At 42.4% G+C, this 22,285-nt stretch overlaps 1 protein-coding gene across 1 annotated transcript in view; it reads left to right on the top strand.

Annotated features, from left to right (window-relative positions):
• LOC104126066 (vascular endothelial growth factor receptor kdr-like) overlaps positions 1 to 22,285 on the top strand; it is an 82,265-nt gene that overhangs the window by 50,682 nt on the left and 9,298 nt on the right. The window contains exons 16-27 of the mRNA XM_035894051.1: positions 947 to 1,051; positions 3,388 to 3,504; positions 6,892 to 6,980; positions 8,269 to 8,434; positions 8,965 to 9,062; positions 10,007 to 10,129; positions 10,239 to 10,350; positions 15,724 to 15,823; positions 16,405 to 16,510; positions 18,250 to 18,374; positions 18,633 to 18,711; positions 21,553 to 21,647. Of these exons, the coding sequence (XP_035749944.1) occupies positions 947 to 1,051; positions 3,388 to 3,504; positions 6,892 to 6,980; positions 8,269 to 8,434; positions 8,965 to 9,062; positions 10,007 to 10,129; positions 10,239 to 10,350; positions 15,724 to 15,823; positions 16,405 to 16,510; positions 18,250 to 18,374; positions 18,633 to 18,711; positions 21,553 to 21,647 (1,315 nt within the window). The remainder of the gene's footprint in view (positions 1 to 946; positions 1,052 to 3,387; positions 3,505 to 6,891; positions 6,981 to 8,268; positions 8,435 to 8,964; positions 9,063 to 10,006; positions 10,130 to 10,238; positions 10,351 to 15,723; positions 15,824 to 16,404; positions 16,511 to 18,249; positions 18,375 to 18,632; positions 18,712 to 21,552; positions 21,648 to 22,285) is intronic.

Genomic DNA, 22,285 nt, shown 5'->3' on the forward strand with positions numbered 1-22,285 from the left:
TTTTGAAGAAATCTAGCGATTCGTCAAGTAATCAGTTCCTTGTCAATCATTTACACTTGGCTTTGAGTTGTAAAGAGCTATCATGAAAAAATTAACCAAATTTCATTCAGCAGCTCAGCTCACTGGATGATGGAACAAGAAAGTGTAAAAAGCAGGTTGTGTTTGTATAGAGAAACAGTAACATCTGTGCACAACGATGAGCGTAGGGAATATATCTGTATTCCTGTGTGCTCTTGGTGCTTTAGCTGAAAAACATGGAAGAAAGAGGAAGACAAACAAAAACAACAAAAAATGGGATGATGGTGGGACACAGTGTCCAACTAGCAGAACCAAAAAGCCAGACCGTGATGCCCAGCATACCTGCTGCATGGTGGGTCAGAGCCCTCAGAGCACACTAGGTAATGCAGGCATGAAAATTCACACGAAAGGGAAAATAAAGAAAGATTGTCAACTTAAATTCCATTCAGTATAGCTTTTACATCAAGTAAATGTCAATAACTGAAGGGTTAAAGGGTTCTGGCTGCCTGAGTGCCTTAGCTGGCTATCTCTGTGACCGTGATTCATGAGAGATCAGGGTTCCACAATTCTATGTTTAACCCAAACTCTGCCTTTCCTGGGCTTCAGGACAACTGTATGTAATGTTTTTACCCTTAAGCCGTGTGTATGTATTCAGCCTTGCCTTCAGCTGAATGCAGATTTATTTATTCTACTCTGTTCTATCACATACTGTATTGCATTAAAGTCATATGGATATAAATCATACCGGTTATATCCATATACTGCAAATATGTGATACAGGCTCCTATTGACTATCAGTCTACGTCTACGTTGTGCCTGGGCACTGGAGTCTTGTATCTCTTGCATAGCTGAGAATGCATGTCTCCCTCTTATCTGATGCAGGCTGTCGTAAGTCCCCTTTGGCTCATTCTGACTCTTGCTTCTCTAGGTAAAACACTGGGTCATGGTGCTTTTGGGAAGGTGGTGGAGGCGTCTGCTTTTGGCATTGATAAATCTTCAACCTGCAAAACAGTTGCCGTAAAAATGCTTAAAGGTACATATCCCTCTGAGATCCTCACAAGACTCCTCAGGGAACCTGTGGGCAATGAGGTTTCCAGTTCTCAGCTCCAAACCAGTCCCAAGTTCATTGTGTTCAGAAGGGAGTGGGTTTGTCATATGGGAGCAATTAGTCATTATACAGTGGATGTTAACGCGTAGGAAATGACAAGCGGGCTCCATGCTGCGCTGCTGATTAAGTCTTGTATTCCTAGAGGAGGAAAACAGCAGCTTCCAGGTCTGTGGGGTTAGGAGGGAAACAGATTACAGAATGTAATTACATTAGATAGTCTGAAATTGGATCTACGCCTTCGATCACAGCCCTTCCAGATGTAGAACAGTTCAAGGGGTTGAAAAAAAAGCAATGCCAAGGGAGTGAATTAGAGACAACTTGCTTGCAATTATTGAAATTAAGGAAAGCTTTTACCATTCAGTGGCGGGGAAGGGGGGAACTTGGAGACTATTCCTTCATATTATATTTACATACAAAGCCTCTGCAGACAGCTTATGAATAAATGCATCAGCCAGCACGTTGACTACTTGGGTAGGAGATTTTTAACCATTCACTTAGGGTTTTTTCAAAGGTGCAATCGATGCTCACTGGATGGCTTTTCATAGCCCACATTGCTCCGCATTGCTGCTGCATGACAGCATTAACCCCTGCAATGCCACGATTCAGGAACTTCTATCACTGTATGTGGCTTCTGTTGCTAGCTGCCTCTCCTGATGCTCTGCGACTTCCCATCTCTCTGCAATCTCACAAACATCAGTTTATCACCTGTCTGGACCGCCTCCGAATCTGGTCTCCCTTCTCCGCATTAGTCAGTACATCTTCAGCTCATCTTCTCTCCTGCTGTTGTTCCTTCTGTTCCATGTCCATCTCCAGATCCCTGAAATATCTTAGAAGCCCCTGATCCAGACACACTCCATTCTCCATCCAAAACTTACTGCCCTGGATAGCTCTGGGTTTTCATTCACTTCCACACTGTGCTATTTGACAGTTTCTCCATCATTTTACACCTTCCTTCCCCAGTGGAGGCAGCGGCCTCCTGCTCTAACCTGTCCCTCCCCAACTAACTTGCCCATAATTCATCATGTTCCTGAACAATGCAGATTCTCTAGTGCAAGTCAATCCATTCAGGAAAATTAAAAAAAAAAAAAAAAAAAAAGACTCTGGAGATGTCTGCATTTCTGTCATTTCCATGAGGTAGGCTGCTATCAGTTCTGGGTTGAAGGCTAAAACTTAATGTGCAAGATTATCTGAACCACTTTGGAGGCTGTTCTGATTAGATTTTGCCAGGTACGTGTTCCAGCTCATGCCAGGGTAAATCGGGAGTAGCACCACCCAGGTGCACACCCATCTACAAGCACTGTTGACTGAAGAAATCTTGGGCTTGGAATAGCTCCTTCTTTATGACACAGTTTGGTGAAAGATTTGTTTATGGAGAATTCTACAAACAGATACAGAGGTTACATTTGTCACACCAATGTGTGTAACTGTTTCTTGGTATTTAAATCTTAAGTGATGCAAAGGCAAAAATGGAGGGAACAGAGCGCAGACCCTTTTGTTAAAACACATCATGAAAGCTTTGGAAAGAAAGCAGAGGAAACAAGCCAGCATCTGAACAACGTTCTGGGCTGAGAGTGCCTTAGCTTTGGCAGCAAAAGAGAATGAAACTACAGTATCACTGGCTAGCCAGTGCTTCATCGAGTGTCGAGTTCATGGTTCACACACAAATATGGCTCCCTCTGCTTTGCTGGCAAATGTATTTCTTGGGTCAATGAGATCTCACAGGGCTGAGATTTATTAATGCTATACATTCTCCAGTACGTTTTGGGACCCAACTTACAGATGTGTTGGATTCCTCCATCACCTGCAGTGGAGAGTTGCTCAGTACTGTGGAAAAATATATTCTGAGGTATTGTAAAGAAGTACTACTGCAAAACTGCACATGACCATTATAGATGGAGGAACACGTTGTGCTATTGTTGCTTGAAGGGGTTGGGTTTTGCTTTGCTAAGCTTGCAAAGTTCAGTCCTTGCAAAGGCTCTCTGGAATCTGATTTGGGAGGAGGGCTCTCCTACAGGACAGTAACCCTCCATAACCTATGCTAGAGAAAGATAGAGTCACCCAAAAGATAAAATGTTATTCCACTTCATAAAGGTCAACAGACAATGAAAGGGATCAATTATTATCTGTTTTAAGAGTCTGAAAAGCCAAGATACTGCAAATAACTTGGGTGGGTTTCGTTTCCAAGTGTAAACAGGATCTTGCTCTGTCCTGTTAAAAATATCCTGTTGTGTAAAGACGATTTTTTTCCTGTTTATCTTAAGCAGAATGTGCAACTACTAATGAATGCAAAGCTTTAATGTCTGAACTGAAGATCCTCATCCATATAGGACATCATCTGAATGTAGTCAACCTGCTGGGAGCCTGCACCAAAGCTGGAGGTGAGAAGTCCTCAGTAAATCAGGAGCGAAGAAGAAACACTTTTCAGATATAATGGCGTTGGGATGTATCTGCGGTAGAGTCCCAGTCTCATGCACATGCAGCTAATGCAAGCACAAACATTTCTACCTCCCTGCTCATAGGAGAGCTTTGGCTACTGCAGAATATGGCCACATCTCATCAATGGTTTCTAAACATCTTCTTCCAGCCAGTGGTATCACTGCTCTATTTTCTTTTTCTCTGTCCTTTGTAAGCTTGTTTACAAAAGGAATTCTGGCCTGAAGGGTGGCAGGATCCTTAATTGTAATTAGGTACCCAATTCCCCCACATAGGCACTACCGATCATTTCAAAGGTTCTCCTCCCTCTTCTTCCCTGCCTTATCAGGAGGATGCACCAGGCTGAGCACTCAGCTGCTTGGGGCCTCCTCCTTTCCCAAGCACTTCCCTCTCACCGGGCAAACGCAGGCATTTTTTGCGTAGTATCCAGGAAGCCTGCGACAGTCCAAAGCCGAATGGAGCGATGGCGTGGACTTCCAAGGGGCTGAGCTGACACAACTGGCTGTACAGCATACAACGAATCTGTTGCAAAGTGCAGACTTAAACAAAGGACTCCATAAATCTTAGACCTTTGTCACTAAAACATCCCTTCCCATACTGCCATACAAAAAAGCATCCTTGTCTGTTACTGTACCGTGCTTTAACTTCAGAGTAACAACTCTCAAAGATGCCTCTCTACTGCTTACAACAAACCTTCAAAACAGTCCCCAAAGGGCAGATTTAGGAGAGCTGAGGACAAAAAAAACCCAAACCAGAGTAAAATAAATGAAGGGGAAAGAGAGATGGTGCACACATCTGTTGTCATCTGAGACTCCGGAGATGTCATCTTCCCAAAGAACATGTAGTTGTCCAGTCACGGGGAAAAAAAAGAAAACTTCAGTGAGGTTGATCTGGTAGGATGCCAGGAAAGAAATCTTCCCCCCAGCAAGATACTTGCAGTTCTTCAAGGAGCAGTCAGCAACCAGCCACCACAGATCCTGTTGCCATCTGGGAGCCACGAACAGGGAACTTGCAGGAACTGTTGCAGCACTGCAGACCCCAAACGCTTGTGTGGGAGGATGGCCAGCTTAGCTGGAGGATTGTAAGATTCAGATGTGTAAGCGAGTAGCCTTTGCTTGGGACTGTGAGTAAGGGGAAGTAACGTTATGAATGCTGGTGACTCTCCTCTCCTGTCAAGTCAATGAGGTGGTTTAACACAAGCAGGTGCCTAAAACCATGGTAGCATTACTAAGAGGTCAACAGTTTTTAACCAAAGCACTAATTCAGCCACAGAGTTCTAGTTGCACAGTAAACCACGTCTCAGTGACTGATCAAACACTGCGATGGCCCAATCTCTGAGGAACTTTTTCTCCTGGGAGTTCCCCAGTTTCCCGTTCTCCAGCCTGCTCCATCCTGATTGCCCTCCTGGGCAAAGAGGTAACCCTCACTCTTCCCTGCTAGCTGCCTCGGAAACCCATGGATTGCTCTGGGGAGTAATCCTCTAGGCAAGCACTGGTTTGTTTACCTTTGAGCAATACAGCTGCAGCCTAAAGAAAAATAGCCTGGAGCTCTCAAGACAGACACTGGGATAAGAGTTACTATTAAAACGCCATTGCAGAATACAGTGCTTTCTCCTTCCTTGTTAGGTTTTATGTAACCATATAATAGTATTCCTGATGAAGACTGATATTAAGTATGCACATATATTACTTTAACAACATAACAACTAACAGATCTTAACACCTTGGCTGAGTGTCTGATGTTAAGCAATTAGAACTAATGTGTAGTATATGCTTTACAATGAAGAAATAAAATATGGAGCGGCCGTGTCTAGGAAGCATTTCAAAACCAGGAATAAATCACTAAGTGGAGCTTTAAAGCTGTACTGGAACCTGCATTTCCTCAGGGCATCCATGAGGGACATTTGACTTTCCATTCTTCAGAACAATGTCCCCCAGAGATCTCTTGTGTGCTGCCGGATCCCAGCACTGCTGCCTTTAAGCCCAAGCCAGCAGCGTTGTGTGGTCAGCAGTAGAACCGCTATCAGCTCCAATTTTGGGCCAGTTGTGGTTTTGCAGTCACTGGTACAGCGTACTCAGGTGCTTGTACATGGAACTGGAAGTCCTGAACAGCCCAAAGGCGTGTGTTCAATCTAGCAGTGCTACAGGATGTGTACAAATAAAAAGCCTGGTAGAAATACGCAGTGTGATTATCGGCAAGCTATTGGTTATTATTGCTAGAATTCACCATCTCCCTTTTAATGGGACAATCTGCTTCCAAACGGTACTCGCCACCCAGTCTCAGCCAGGATGGAACAACCAGAATCCCCAAGGTTCACTCTTCCCTCCTCGACCCCTCTGCAATCCCTTACAGCCCTGCTCCCAGCCTTTCCAGTCAATACCGTTCGTGTCAGGCTGGACCACCGGCACAGACTGTGGTACGAGCCTGTATGCGCATTTCTGATACAGCCAGACAGAAGTGCTGCTCAGAGCTGCCTCCTTCCCGAATGGCCAAGTGCAGCTCTCAGCCCTTTTCCTTTGAAGTTCAAACCCCTAAGTCTGAGCTACAGACCTTCTAGACAGAAAAAGGTTTCTGGGCATGAAAGTCTGGTTGCCTCGGATTAATAAAAATACATGTTTAGATGCATTCTAGTCCCACGATTTCACCTTACCTTACATTTGATGATTGCACAAAGCAGTGATTATGCTAAAGGTGGAGAATGTAGCTTTTCCCTTCCCTAATAGCTCCCACTGAAACATAAACGCATTTTCAAGCAGGTCTTAAAAATATGCATAATTGCATAAAAGCAGCAATTGCACTGAACTCTACGGTAGTTTGCACAGAAATAAGACAGGAAGAAATCGTTAGGACTTTGCAGACTCGCAAAAACTTCAGACTAAATATTTTTGCAACTTTTGATTTAGATCTGTCTATGATCCCGCATACTTTTATTATCTCTAGTGGCATCAGCTCCACCCAAACCAAACAGTTGTGAAGGTAGAAGAGAAAAATGAAGGTTGCTCCATGCTATGGATCTATACATAGAGTAAAACAACCTTAATAGCATATGGGATTGCATATTCTTATTTATCACTCTGAATTTTCCTTTGTTTATAAATAAGGAATAAATAACCAACTGTTACCATCTAATGGGGAAAACTAAGAATCAGATCTGTATTCCCTTCTCTCCATATCCACTACTGAATGCGTGTCACTTCTCTGTTTCCTAATTTCCTCCTCTGTATAATAGGAATGCCAGTATTTACTTCTTTTGAAGAGGATTTGTGAGGATAAGTTAGTATTAAGTGCTTTGCAGTGCTTCAAAACTCATTTGACTTTCACTGTCTTTTTAGGTCCTTTAATGGTCATAGTAGAATATTGCAAATATGGAAATCTGTCCAACTATCTAAGAGGAAAACGAGGAGATTTCATTGCATACAAGGTAAAAAAAAATGACAGGCTTCTCGCTGTCACAAGGCGGAGAATTAGCAACCACTGACCGCACGTTGGATTTGTTTCTGCATTGGCACTGAGACAGTTTGGTTTTTATATAGGCACTTTATTTTCTCACCCCATTTCAGTTTGTATGAGGAGGAAAAGGAAACCTTTTCCCCTGTAGGATCTCGCTCCCATTCTCTTCTTTTCTAGCACCTACTAAAGAATTAGTTGCAAATAGCCAAGCACCCTAGCACATTTGGGGGGGGGGCGGGCAGGGAATTATTTGGGAGATACTACCCAGCACAAGGAGGGCAACCCTTGGGCTGTGCAGTATCTCGCAAGTAATTCTCCCTCTCTGCAAAGTAGTAGAGAAAAACTGGTATTATCTGAACTAGGAGAAGGCGAACCTTCCCAAAATACAAGCCCAGTTTGGGGATTTTTGTTTGTAGCCCCCCCCCAAGCTCACCCTGCCCTCATCTGCTCATTCCCAGCTTCGGTGTTCTCCCTTCCCCTGTGCCAACCTAAAAGTCTGCACTGTATGCGGCGAACTGGCTCACAAACATGGTCTGTATTAAAACGAACCACATGGGTTTGGTTTCCAAATGGTTGTCTGCATCCACACAAACATTTGTGCTAGCACAAACTGGGCTGGGATATGGGGGAAGACAGCAGAGGCCAGAAATCAGGGATGGGGAGAGGATGGGACTACAGCATCAAAAGGACGCTCAGATCCAAGCCCTGCCAGAAACTGGAGCCTCCCCAAGATTATTTTCCCGGATGATTCTATTATTATTATTATTATTATTATTGCTATTGTGCACCAGCACAAAAGTACATAAGGTACTTTGTGTAAGAGAAGATTTTCCTGGTACAGGCACTCAAAATTTCTTTTCTCACCATTGTTTTCATGAATTGCAGGGACTGGTTATGTCTCACTCCCCAGGAGAGGGTGAGACAGATGCATTTCAGTGCACATCATACACATACCTTGAACTGTGATTTTTAGTGTGGTTTCCTAAGAAACAGTATCTCCCTGCTCATCTATCAGTCTCACCTGGCCCGATTCTAGCTAACGTTTATGGTGGAATATTGCTATCAGTAAAACGGGAGGGTTTGTACTGATAACTAGGAAATCAGGCTTTGTTAGTCCTGCTATTCAGGGAACATCATGTTCAAACATGTTGTGAGCTCATCTCCAGAGGACACTTTCTCCATATGCCATTCTTTTATATTTTGAATGCCCAGGCACTGCATCATCCAAAGCTAAAAAATCAGTTTTCTACTATTTCTAGTCCCAGGAAAACTCTGACCAAGCAGAGAAAAGTCTGGATGAGTCCAACAGTGACTTGACCGAACTGATCAAGAGGCGCCTTGAGAGCGTAGCCAGCACTGGAAGCTCCGCCAGCTCAGGATTTATTGAAGATAAGAGTTACAGCGATTCAGAAGATGACGAAGAAGGTAAAAGAAACCTACCTAAGGCCAGACCTTTTATTGTAAAGATTTCTGTTCCTTGACTAGTACCACACACACTGTCACACATTTTACAAGCCCTTACACTGCTTGACTTGTTCCTGATATCACAAATTCTTTCTCTTGCCTGTGCCCCACTCCAACTTTCTGACAAAAAGAGGTTCGCAATAGCGTATGCATCTAAAAGCTGCTCCTGTCGTGTAAGAGGAGCAATAACAGTATTTTACCAGAAGATTGGTGGGGCCAGTCTTGTCACTCGCTCACTGTAAGTAGTTTCCCTCACTTTTAACCCCAGATGTTGTCTTCCCCATAGATTAACGTTGGGTGGAACTTTTTCAGTCATCTGATCTTCTGCCTCTAGGTCAGTGGTTCCTAAAGCAGAGTGGTAATCCTAGTAGAGAACTCATGTCACGATACTCAGATGCAGGGCTGGGGTCACCAGCATGCAAGTGGCACCAGTGCCAAAAAAGCTTGTAGCTGTTGCTCTAGTGTTTTGCTGTGTCTGTGATCTCTCCTAGATGCTGAGGATCTGTACAAGCGGCCCCTGACGTTGGAGGATCTGATTTGCTACAGCTTCCAAGTGGCAAAAGGCATGGAGTTTCTCGCCTCCCGAAAAGTGAGCTCATTAAAACATCAGGGCTGAACTTCTTTCACAGAATCATGAGTATCTGATACGAAGAAATCCAAATATACTTTTAAGCCTGAGTAATCTGCTCTTTGCTCTTATGTTAAAGTGTCGGAGACCACATTAGCTCTGGTCGTTAGGCAATAAGTAGCACTGAAGGAGTTGTGAAGGAATATCCATCATGTTCTTGGCTACAAGGACTGGCATCTGTAACGTGAGAGTTTAGATAGGAGTGAATACAGATTGTAAGACAATTTGCGGAACTGTCTCATAAATGAATGCAGAAAAGGCTTCTCATAGAGGAAGATCCCTGTAGTGTGGTCAACAAAAGTACTACTGAAAAATTATTCATTTAGCTTGTCGTAATGTTGGAGACTATTGGCAAAGTTAGCACAAAAAAAACCAAACAAAAAAAGAAATACGGCTGTAGCCTATGGAATGCCTGGTTTTGAAGTAACTTGACTGTAATGCACATGCCAGAGTGTGCACAAAACTGAGAGCTTGCACTGACCACACAGCTACCAGGGCAGCGCACACACAAACCATGAGCACGGGAACGGCCGATGGGCAGTTACCCCGGCCTCACACACACTCGTGGGACTGCATTTGCAAATGTGGCTGCAGCTGCTTTTTGCCCTCTCCCAAATTTGCCGCGGAACAATTAACTGGAAAATGGCGCTCCCTTCGTCTCCTCATCACTGTCCAAGTTATTTCGCATAGAAACATCAGAAAACTGTTACGCTTGGCTTATTCTCCAAGTTGTTTTCTCTTTTGCACTATATTTGCAGCGGATTCCCACACACATTTCCCCTCTCTAACCTGCTCACAACAAAAATTCATTTACCTTTCTACTTCCAAAGAAGGTCTCATGCTTTCAACTCTAGCAGCAGCTCGTTGTCCAGGCTCTGATCTCGTTTGTCCTCATTCCTTCACAGTGCATTCATCGGGATTTGGCAGCAAGGAACATCCTTCTTTCAGAGAACAACGTGGTTAAGATCTGTGACTTCGGACTAGCCAGGGATATTTATAAAGACCCTGACTATGTACGGAAAGGAGATGTAAGTAGAAGAAACTTGACATGCTAATCTCAAGTTCTTATTCCCCTAGGGCTTGGGCAGATTAGTAACAACAGTTCTAGCAACACAGTGTGTTCTTTTGTGTTCTTAGGCAAGACTTCCACTCAAATGGATGGCTCCGGAAGCCATTTTCGACAAAATTTACACAACACAGAGTGACGTGTGGTCTTTTGGAGTGCTGCTATGGGAAATATTTTCTCTAGGTAAGAGTGGTTTAAAACTTTTTTCCCCCCTCATTTATGGCTCTCTCTCTATGAAAAGTTCTAAGCAAAAGATGACAACGCGGTGCCATGTTTCTGTTTTAGTTAATAGAATTGCACAGTGTAGATCAGGAGTAAAATAAAGTCCCTGGGCTGAAGTCAATGAGAACTCCACCTGGGAAAGTACACGAAAACAGGGAATACCGTGGGGAGGGGAAGGGGAGACACCAAAACAAAATCCAAACCTAACATTTGTAATAATTGAAACCAACAGAGCACAGAGATAACGCAAGCCTCTGCTGCTGGGGAGTGAAATGTTTCTTTGAGAGCAATGAAGAAGTTTCCCTGTCAAACCATATTTTCCCCTAAGCACCCGCTTCAGGAAACCACACAGCTCAAAAGTTGCAGAGGATTACGCTGCTGTTGACATAGCGGTCTGATGTTGCTAGTGGCAGCCCATGGAACACAAAGCAGTTTGCTCACATGACATTTTATCCCAGCTTGATTATCTGCCCCACAAAAGCTAAGTAAGATTTTCTCAGTAAGAAAAACGTCTTGGCAGTAGCTGCCATCAGGTTGATAGGAGAACCAGTGCTGGACTCTGCGGAAGTCATTTTGGCAGCGAACGGGTAGAATGCATACTCTTCTGGCCATATCATTTGCAAGCCACAATATTTTTTCAAGAATAGCAATGGTTTTCTTTAGGTACTATAGATTTCATCTCATGGTGCTGCTAGGAATCTCAGCCTCGCTGAGATCTGGTTACTGTCCAGCAGATAAAGCCCTGAAATTTAGACAAGCAGTCTTACAGACAGTTGGACTTTGCCACTCTCAAATTCTCCTTGCCGAGTGGCAAGTTTTGCGTTCCTGAGGGAATTGAGGAATGTCAGCTCTGGCTTTTTAATCAGCATTCGCAGACAAAAGAAAACAAGAAGCACTGTCAACTTAAGCTGCTGAATTTTAAAGCAAACTCTGTAATCTCCTACTATCTTTGGTTCATGGATCAGTTGAAATTAATGATCAGGCTTAAGATGCCAAGTCCAGATCTGGATGCAAAGTCTGGAGCTGTTTCTATCCTAATCTTTAATTTAAGGCTGGCTGCAAAGATCACAACCTGATTTCAGTCCAGGTCTTTGATTTGGACTTTTCTCTAGTTTGCACCAGCATGTGAAACAAAGTCCCTACTCAAATGGTTAAAACAAGCAGCAGTTATTGCTTCTCTGGAGTTCACTCCTAGTTATTCGGAGTTTTGTTACTCCAGCGTAACTGCTCCGTGGCTCTGTAACAGCATCACCTGCTGCATGTGTTCTGAAACACCCCAGAAAGAGAAAGCTCCAGAAGCACCGGCAATGCCCCAGTTCCAACAGATGATTCAAGATGATGCTTTAGCGTTAGCACGCAGAGGCACGCTCAGAGGGGACAGTCTCTCCGTTGGGCATCTCCAAGGAACCACATGAACTGAAGACTGATGAATGGCAAGGACCACTGCAGAAGGCAAACTGTTCATACCATTGCCAAAGGTCCTGACAGAGTTTCACAGATGTGAACTTCGGGTCACTTGGCCTTTAGTACTGAAGAATAATAAAAATTAAAATGTAGTCACTGAAATTCATCTCTATTTTTAACTATTTTAAAAAATAATTTATCTGGTTTCTTTTAATTTTAGATAGCCTCTTTGCTTAATGAAGGTGCTTTCTTGGAACAATAGACTGTCCTCTTCTGAATTCAGAGGAATCTACTAAATTACTCCAAGGGCTGCCATCTGTAGAGCAGCCTCTGCCCTCGTTATGACGTAGATCACAAACTATTTTCTTCAATCCGTGGCACAGATTCAAAAGCAGTCATTTTCTCTAAGAGGGTTTTTCATACAGATCATCCAGGCATGTCTGTGGTTTGGCACTGCTCACATCTGCAGCTCACACGATAAATATTTAATTAAGGATTTGTGTCACTGATTGAACTCTCTTATATAAAAGTTTTACAGATCATTGAGAGCCAGGGGATGGAAGTTATTTGTCGTTGCTACAGGGTACGTTTTGGCTCCCATTTACAACTGCTGCTTTTACTGGGTCCCACAGACTTAGCACCCTCTAAAAAAGGAGAAGATACCAATTAGCAAAATGCAGTTTGGTTTGGATACAGGCCCTTTCAGGGGCAGAAGCTGAATGAAGCACGATAGGCTTCCTCCAGAAAGGCTGGCAGACTGGGTCCATTGTGGTGATACACAGAGAAATCAGGACCTGAGAGAGCTTAATTTTCATTTGGGGCTGAGTTTGCATTGAGCTTTACATTATTTAAATGAGGTCAGCACACCTCACGTCAGGTAATGCCAGCAGTGTTTAATGCATCTTTAAATCACTTACATGGCGCATTACAGGATGTCAGTGTCTCCTGGAATTTAAATGTGCACTGTTCAAAAAGCAATCAAAGGTAATTATGTAAACAACCAGTGCCTGGTAGTATAACATCAGCATCTTATTATCCTACTAAAATAAAACCAAGATCAAAAGAGTGCTACCATATCCAATGCATGCCACATCTTTGAGCATTTTGGAAGAGATTTCCCTTAAGGAAAACATCATGTGTAGACCTTACACCATATGTTTCAGCCTACGTTTCTCCCAAGCTGTCTCAGCAGCCCCAATCCAAGTCACTAGGCTTATCACGTCGTCCAGATAAAGTACAATGGTGAGTGGAGGTGGGAAAGGGAGAGTTCCTTGCTTTTGAGATCTGAGCTGGCTGCAGCTGGTAGGAGGCCAACACTGGTCAAAATATAAACTACCAAAAGATCCTGCAATCAAAAAATTATTCTTCTTTGCCTTCCCTGCACTTGCTCTCACCGATATATTGCAGTTGATATGATCAATGATGTAATCAAAGAAAGGTAACTTAGACTGTGAGATTGAGTGGAATTCTCCATCCCTCCTCATCCAATTCTACTGAGTTGCCCTCAAGGTCTCAGTCCCAATCAATGTACTTGCAAGACTAATTCTTATCAATAACCTCTGCTGTGCTCATGAGCCAGATCCAGCCGGTAATACTCAGCAAACTGAGGGGTTTCTTTTGCATGTCAGAATGGTCAGTGTACAATGGTGGGACAGTTCATCAATGGCATGACTCCATTCAGCTCCTCCAAATGGAAATCAGTTGGCCATGATGGCACAACAATCACATCATGCAGCCAGAAATGAATGAACAAGGCCATACAGCCCATCTCTTCTCTACTGAGGAAAGGTGTTTCAGTGTTGCCCCAGTACATTGGCAACCTAGGGCTAACTAGATCAAGTGAGGCTTATGCTGACTTCTCTCGAGAGGCTGTGCCACTTTTAAATAGATACAGGATCAACTGGGCAAGCCACAGATGGATTCACAAAGCCTCAGTACCTTGCAAAGGTTTGTAAAGATAAACCTGTACAGACGAAAAGACAAAACCAGGAGATGTACAGAGCCAGCCACGTAGGGCTCCCAGACCCTCCTCCTACCCCTACCCCCTCATCACAGTGTGGCTGTGGGAAAGGGACACTGTCGTTTCTATCCATTTATTCAGAGAGATCTTGTGAGTTGATCGAAGCCTGTTTTGAGATCTTTGGCTAATGGGTGATACCATGTGAGCTGAACATTACGTTAGCAGGTTACGGTGATCATAATGGCAGGCCAAGACAAAACTAGGAAGGAAAATTAAGATATAAAGCAGAAATGATGCTCCTGACTAGTTCCAATCTACATAACTCCAGGAAACACTCTTAATACTATGATCCGATACTTGCATATCAAGGGAGTTCAGATGTGCTGTGGCTAAGTGTCCCTGAGCTTTGAATGTCATCAGAGCCAATTTGCTGTGTTGAGACGCTCTTTTAGGAAGTCACCAGGATCTTTGCTCCCTGGTGCATAGTTTTGCAGATTGAGCAGTCAGATTCAGAGAGTAGAATAATTCTGGGAACAGCCACGTTTTGGCACCTTCTTCGCTGCTTTCATCCAAAAGATTTCTGCTGTGCTTGTTGTGCCCCCAAGTGCACAGCACATGATGGTGTTTCCAAATGGGGGGGAGGAATGCAGGAAACAGGCAGGAATGTTATAGATGGTAAATCACATACAGATTCCTCGAGGGCCAGATACGGATTCAGATTCCATTCAATCCCCTATGTTGGGACTTGATTAAATTTTCTTCCAAACTCACCATCCAGCTTCTAGGATGCCAGAATGTGAAAGACAAGGGTTGTGCTGCCTTTGCTGAGAAGGAAGGGAGGAGAGCTTACAGATCTTTTAGGTCTACCCACAATAGGCTCAGTAACCTTTCAAACTTCAGTGTAGACACCTTTGGAGTTGTACCTATGAGGTCTGGATTACTCTGATGCCAGAGCACTTTCTCAAACTGTGGATTTGTTCCCCTTATTTATGGTCCAGCATGAAGTGCAGGTGTCATACAACAAGGATCACAACCTCTCAGTTGAAGGGAAGAGCACATTCGATGCATACATGGATTTACGCTAGCCATTCCTCTGAACGTAACCATTTACGCAGGAAATTAAATAAGTCGCACACCTTCATTTTGATAACTGCTGGGCCAACCTCTGTGCAAGTTAATATAATAGTACTGGTCCCTTTACAGGCATCTGCCTCTCAAAAGCAATTGCAGTTGCCATGAACTGTCCTCCCAGGTTTCACACTGACAATTGAGCGACCCTGAAAATAAGCAGCACTGAACTCACTCAGAAAAGAAAACAAGGCTAAAAATTTGGAAGGTCACTTTTCAAAGAAATTTTACCTGTAGGACTGCATAATATATATGCAATACTGAACTGGTGAACCAGGAGAGAAGGACTACAAGCCTACCCCTGAGGATGAACTGCACGGCTCTGGCAGCCTGCTGCAGGAGCGAGGTGCCTACAGCTTTCTCTGCACTTACAGATGCCAGAGATTCTGAGGCAATGAATGACGAGCAGGACTTAACTTACCTCATGTGTATTCATTTAGTGCAGGGTCTTGGCGGACTGACAGTTTGGAAACCAGTATGTAACCAATCCAATGAGTTGGAATTTTTCTACCACTGACCAAGAGGTCATTTAAAGTCTCAAACTAATAAAATTTATTTCCCTTCTGCCACATTTCACCTTGGAGCAGTCCTGGCTAGATCACAAATGCAGAGGAGACAGCACGATTGAAATCTCTAAAGAGACAGAGTGAGTCCGTAACAGGTTTCCAAACAAAACAAGCAAATAGTGACTGCAACCCCAACTTTGCTCTAGCTTCTTTTACTGTCAAGACTCTAGGTCTAATCTCGAATGCTCCGCAGACATCATCGATATGTGCTTAATTCACTGGACTGGAAAACAGGATTATGCCATTCTGGAAATTCCTCCTTATTTCTCCCATCAGGTGCCTCACCATACCCTGGAGTGCAGATAGATGAGGACTTCTGCCGACGGCTCAAAGAAGGAACCCGGATGAGATCTCCAGAGTACTCCACTCCAGAAGTGTAAGAGCTCCTGGTTTTATAGTGAGAGCTGATACATATCATTTAAGTATTACAAAAGAGATTGTATTTAAGTGTGGAGGGGCAAGGAGACCTCATCAGATGACAGCTATGTATTTTGTTTTCAGTAAACGTTGTAGTTGTGCATATCTTGGGTGTCCTGATACCACAGGCGAATGCTAAAGACAGACCCAAGTCAGCTTGACCTTTGCCAACGATGAGATTAACAATCTCCCCATGAATCTCAGTACAGGAGACTACTGTGTCTGCCTCGATCTCCAATTCTGTGACAGAAACTAGGCATCCATAATTATGACTAATTTCAGCAATATCAGTGGGGCCCATCAGTCAAATTTTAAGTTAGGTGAAAATAAAAAAATCTTACAGGCTCAGCTGAGGCAGGAACATAGAAGGAAAAAGCATCCCACATGAAAACTAGAACAGAATTTCAGCACAAGTAGATTTGAACATGTCTTAATCCAAAACTATCCAAACAATGACCAAAACAAGCAGCAGCAGAAAGAAACAGTTTGGAAGCAAAGCTCCTATCCCTTTCCTTTCTTAATACCTGTGGTTTTATCTAGCTACCAGACGATGCTGGATTGTTGGCACGGCGTACCCACGGAGAGGCCCACTTTCACCGAGCTCGTGGAGCGCTTAGGAGATCTTCTTCAAGCCAACGTGCAGCAGGTACAGCAATACAATCACTTCTTCAACAAATGCATACGTGTAGATGTATACGTATGTGGATATGTGCCTACGTGCACACAGGTAAAGACTAGGCTGAGCAGTTAATGTTAGATTTGACTTCATAACAGAGGTCACAAGGAAAATGGCTGCTGGGATGAGTAAAGAAAATGTTAACTATTCAAAGGGGATTATATTTCAAAACTAGATGTTTATCCATCCATAATAAGCACAAACTTACATTAATTAAAAAAAGGCTCAGTTGTCCCTTAGAGGAACAATAGTGCTTTATCTCACAAACAATTTTAATTAGATTCCAACGTAGTAAACTGCCAGTAGTTGGTCTGAACTTTCTCTCTCATTTTCTGAGCTTATGTTCATCAGTGCTCTTAGGAGCTTTAAATTGATGCAGTTTAAAGCTCAGAAAGCCAATTACATAATTATTAATTTCATAATAGTTAAATCAGTTGTTTTCTTCTTCAATAAAAACAACCAGACCTGTTATGTAACTGTCAATTTAATTTAAGAAGAAATCAAACACTCTCCTCCAGCTCCTTCCTGTTTGTAAACAAATTTAGTGAAGCTAAGTTGAAGAGGGCCCAGTTTGCAATATGAAGAGCTTGTGAGTTTTATCCTATAACCAAAGCAGATTAAGGAGACATAAAAATCATGATAAGGGAATAAGGGCACTTAACTGCTGCGCAAAATTAAAAAAGAAAAAAAAAATCAAGCCAAAGGAAATTTGGACCAATAGTTTTAGGACTTAAAGGAAGAGTCATTTCTGAAGATTACTGCAGGGGTGTAATGACAATGCAGAGCTTATTAAGATGTGCACTGAATTCTATTAAACTCACAGCACCAATTTCTTGTGAGGATAAGAAATAAAATCCTTTAAGGCTACCATTTTAAGGACTGGCTCTTGCTAAGCTGCAACCTTTTAAGTTGAACATAAGCAAAAAGTCTATACATAGACAATATTCTTTTACCAATTCCAAAATCTGTGGAAGTCGTATTGGCCATAGGGGTTTTGTGACTTCATGCCACTCCCTCCCTCCTCCCAAATGCATGGCTTAAACTTGGATTTAGGTGTCCCTAAGACTGGTCCCTTGAAATTCCCAGAGGCCAACGCAATGACAATATAGAGGACTGCTTTCCTGAAGTGCAGATCAGTGAAATTCCTTTCGCTTTCACTGAGGCAGAACAGCCACACATCTGGAATGTAGTAACGATCACAAAGAAATTGCTGCAAACTCATCAAAGATGCTGCTGTGAAAGTCAGCAAAGCCAGCTACTTTTAAACTGGATGCGCATATATTGACACCCTCCCTACAACCGTCGCGCTGCTGTACCATATGTGAGGGATGTTTAGAAGTTTTGTAACTGCTATAAAGACCAGTGAAGCAATAGCTGAGGCTGAGATGCCTGGAAGAAAGAACACGCTAACTGCAGATGAGTACTGGAATGTTAGAGACCATTTTCAGCCATGCTACATGGTAGGTTTCCCAAAGTGAACCATTTTCCTCATACAAAGCCTCCCACACAGTAAATGTCGGATAAAGCCATACATTCTAACTTCCACATGGCGAGAAGAATGTCATAATCACTTTGAAGAAACATCATAAAGTTAAAATAAAATCTACTCCTTTCTCAGTGTAAAGCTCTGAAGAATACAACAACCTTTTACATCTGAGAAGCAGTACAAAATGATCTTTACCAGCTTTGTGCTCTTTTATGTTATATAGGATGGTAAAGACTATATCCCACTGAACATCACCTTGTGTCCTGATGGAGAATCTAACTCCAAAACTTGCCCTGTGGAAGAAAACTTGAACAACTGTGTTATCCGCTGGAGCGCAGTGGAAACTGGGTAAGAAAAATATACATGGGGACAGGAGGGAAAGAAAGAATTGATATATCTGGGTACTGCTTGTTGTCCTCTCTCAGTATGGCTGCTTTAAAGGAGTTGGACAGACAAATTTGTCAGAGCGTTGTTTATTAATTATACGAGATGAAAAAAGACGACTGGTCCAGGAATCTGAGCTGTGTCAGGGTTGTTAATTGAGCTACCAACCGGTGCAGCATCTGCTCGTGCTTTAGGCTGACCCCGCAACTTTCTTGCTTTCAGTAACAGCAGCAAGAAGCGACCACTGAGTGTGAAGACATTTGATGAGGTGCCAGTGGAAAAGGAGAAAGTGATGCATGAGGTAAGTGAGGTGATTGCATCCTTCTCTACCGGGTTCACAGATCACTTGTCATCAGCACCAGAAACAGTTATTAGAGCTTTTGAAATCTGTGTGCTAAGAAAAAAGCTTTAAATCAAGCAGAAGATTTGGTCCTAGCATCTCAAACATAGGTCTCTGCGACAACAAAGAGGGACCTGCATTTAGGTTAACAAACAATTTAAAGAGAAGCTCATGCATGATTATCCAGGCTTTGATTAGGGCTAAGGGGCTTTATATTACATATTTCAATATGGGTTTCCCCCCATAAGAAAGTGGCAGCTCATTGAAATGGAGCCTTTTGAAGGAAATTTGTCCAGAACACATTCTGGCTGGCTGTGACAGCCAATAACTCGGCAGTGGTGAGGGTATTCAGTTCTGGATGAACAAGACCAAGACTCAAGTTCCTGCTCTACTTGATTCACACAAAGAGCTTTAACCCTGGATTTTCCCCACCCTAAGTGAACCTATTTATTGCTAGTTTAATGGCACTGCAGGGTGGGAGGTGTCGAACGGTTTCATTTTCACTCCAGTGGAAAACAAAAGCTTGTTTTGTTACAATGATGGTTCTGCTTGTTGGCTTCCTCTGAAATTACAGGTTCATGCTCCAGCTAAAGTCTCCAGCTACAACTTGTCCTGGACATACTTAATGTCCTTGACAAATACAGCGTATTTCTCATCTGTTCTCTTGGTAGCACGAATTGATGCCCATTATTCGCTAGTACTTTGCCAGATGCCATTTCTGCACCTTTACCAGTGCATCTTGGGGATTAGAAAGCTTAGATTTTCTCTGGCTCCTGCATCTTTCCTCTGACAGGATAAAAATCTGTCCCTCTGAATCACACAAAGACATTTACTAGATAGATCCAGTATCTGTAAGAGATTACTGCTGCCAGCGTGAGCATTACTTTCCTACATGCTCCCTATTCCTGGCATTTTAAAGCAAGTCCTTACATGAAGGGGGAAAAAAGTCTCAAAAAAGAGTAATAATACATTAACAGATCAGAAATAAATGTGATATTTCAATGAGGATCTTTTAAAGCAAAATTATGGTATGATCTACTTTTGGACAAAGTAAGTGCACTTGGGTTACTAAAATTATCTTAAATATCAAGACATTAATACTGATTAGCTCATTATTTCAAACAGTTGCCCAGGAGCTCTGAAAGTGCTCTACCACACCTTCCTGCAATTGTGCTACTTATCTGTGGGCTGTGTTGATATTCTTCTAACAAATCTGTGAGCAAAATGCAAAGCAGCACTCAGATAAATTGTTTCTAGACTACAGATTTTAAGGGAAAACGGTCAAGATAAAAAACAGAGAGAAGAGCTGGGTTCTACTAAATTAAGTCTGTCAAAAACTCGGGATTTTGCTTTATACTTTGAAAACCAGTTTCCAAACTGATCTTATTAACAGCTGATGTGTTACCAAAGTGTTTATTAAAAAGCTTTTGCTTTTTATTTATTGTTTGTTGGGATTACTTTTTCTGTTTCAATCAGTTTGAATGGTAAAATAAGAATAACTAGAGTTTCACTTCCCATGTTGAAGTCTTTTGCTTTCTTGGTTTTGACAGACAGACAGGCAACTTTCCAGCATCGCAAAATATTTCAAATGCAAAGGAACCCCCCAGAACATTTAATATTTTTTAAATTACTTCAGACAAGGACCATGCATGTCTGTGAATCTGTGTGGCACTTAGCGCAATAACAGCTTGATCTTAGTTGCAACCTTGAGACTCAACTTGAAGTGCAGCGGAATCACAACCTCAACTTTAAAACTAAGGAAGACAGTTTTGTTGAACAGCTCATAAAAAACCCCACATAACCCAAGTACAATGAGCCTTTTAGGCTATGTATCTTTGCAAAGCGCTTGGATTTGCCAAAATAATGCTGAACTCCCTTAAACTGAATATTGTTAAATACTGAAATTCCTTAAAACTTCAATGCTTCTAGTAGTGTATTTCTAGTAGGTATTTAGGGTACTTTTTCTCCGAGCAGCCTCGCCAGTATTACTCGATATATTCTTTATGAATTTCTGTCCATTCATATCTCAGCTATCCTGCATAGATGGTATCCATATGTCATGCTTAATATCAATTTCAAGTTTGAAAATGTCAAATTATTTTTTGATGTGGTCGTTTTAAGGGCGCTCTTTCAAAATACAGCTCAAAAATTTTATCATTACAAAACCAAGGAAAATGTTCTCAGGCTAAAATAGCAGCGTTATCAGGAACAGCTGGATAAAATGATAAGACAATATTCTGAAGAATGGGCTTAATTTCATACACCAACTGGACATACCTATGTGTCAAGGACTTTACTAAAGAGCACACAATTGAGAGTTTTGATGCAAACATTTGCCCACCAGGTTGTTGGTTGGAATCTTGTGATTACATAGAATAGCTGGTAGCTCCTACATCAGTTCCAGTACACAAATATCAATATTTAAACACCGCAATATAACATCTACAGATGGCCACCTCGTTGGCAGTCTCTCCCTGATAATGGCATAGACAGGGAGCCCCAAACTCTACAGGCCACAGTGAAGGAGAAGTTTTATTCTCCTGCCCTTGCTTTGCCTGCTCTGTACCTCTAGACAGTTTCAGAAGGTGAAGTTCCATCAACTTGCCTAAAAGCGATATCATCACAAAATAAGATAGCTGGAATTTGGTGTTCTAACTAGCTCCTTGGCTTTTCTTCTCTCCTGACTTGAATAGTGCTTTATGGTTTACTCTCCCCAGGGCAAGCCATTTTTAAGCTAAAAGCGCTTCATGCTGCCACGATCGTTTGGCACTCTGCTGATGTTCTCTTCCTTTTGCTACTCAGGAGTCGGACAGTGGGATGGTGTTGACGTCAGATGAGATAAAAAGCCCAAAGAGGCTGGAAATCCGTTCTTGGCCATATGGGATCATGGCTCTAGCGTGAGTACTTTTGGTTATTTCTTTTGAAAACAGGGTCCCGTTCAGAAAAACACTTCCAAAATTTGCAATTTTGTTTCTGATTCCAAAAGGAAAACCATTAGACCATCTAAACAAGCTAGGAGGAGAATCAACTCTAATTCAGTACTGTAACTGAAAGACCATGGTTAACGTATTTTAAGATGGAGAAATTTATAATGTAAACTCTGCTTCCAAAAAGAAGTTGAAAATGAAACAGTTGCAGGTCTCTGAAAGGAATCCCACTGCACCTAAGTTACAGGAAGGTTAATTAACATGAAAAGTGTTGATTCATGTGATAAAAAATGAAAACTCATTTCTTCAGCTTTGAGCACATAATGCCTTGTGATTCTGAATCACATTCAAGAGTGCTCTCTAGTGAAGCTGGTGTCTCCTGTTCATGATCCAATCTCCTGGGGCAGAATATTCTGCACATGGCAAATGATAGGAGCAGAATTGCTGGGAATATACATATCTACTTCAGCTGTTTCTTGACTGCCTTTCTAGTGTTCTCCTTTACTGATGGAACAAAGTTTGAAGAGCTTGATCTACTAATCCCGAAAATAACATTTATAGTTATACTGGTATCTAACAAAGCTATGTTTAACTTTAGACATACAGGA

The sequence above is a fragment of the Egretta garzetta genome, unplaced genomic scaffold (assembly GCF_000687185.1).
Source record: "Egretta garzetta isolate BGI_Z169 unplaced genomic scaffold, ASM68718v1 scaffold595, whole genome shotgun sequence".
In the NCBI taxonomy this organism is placed as follows: Eukaryota; Metazoa; Chordata; class Aves; order Pelecaniformes; family Ardeidae; genus Egretta; species Egretta garzetta.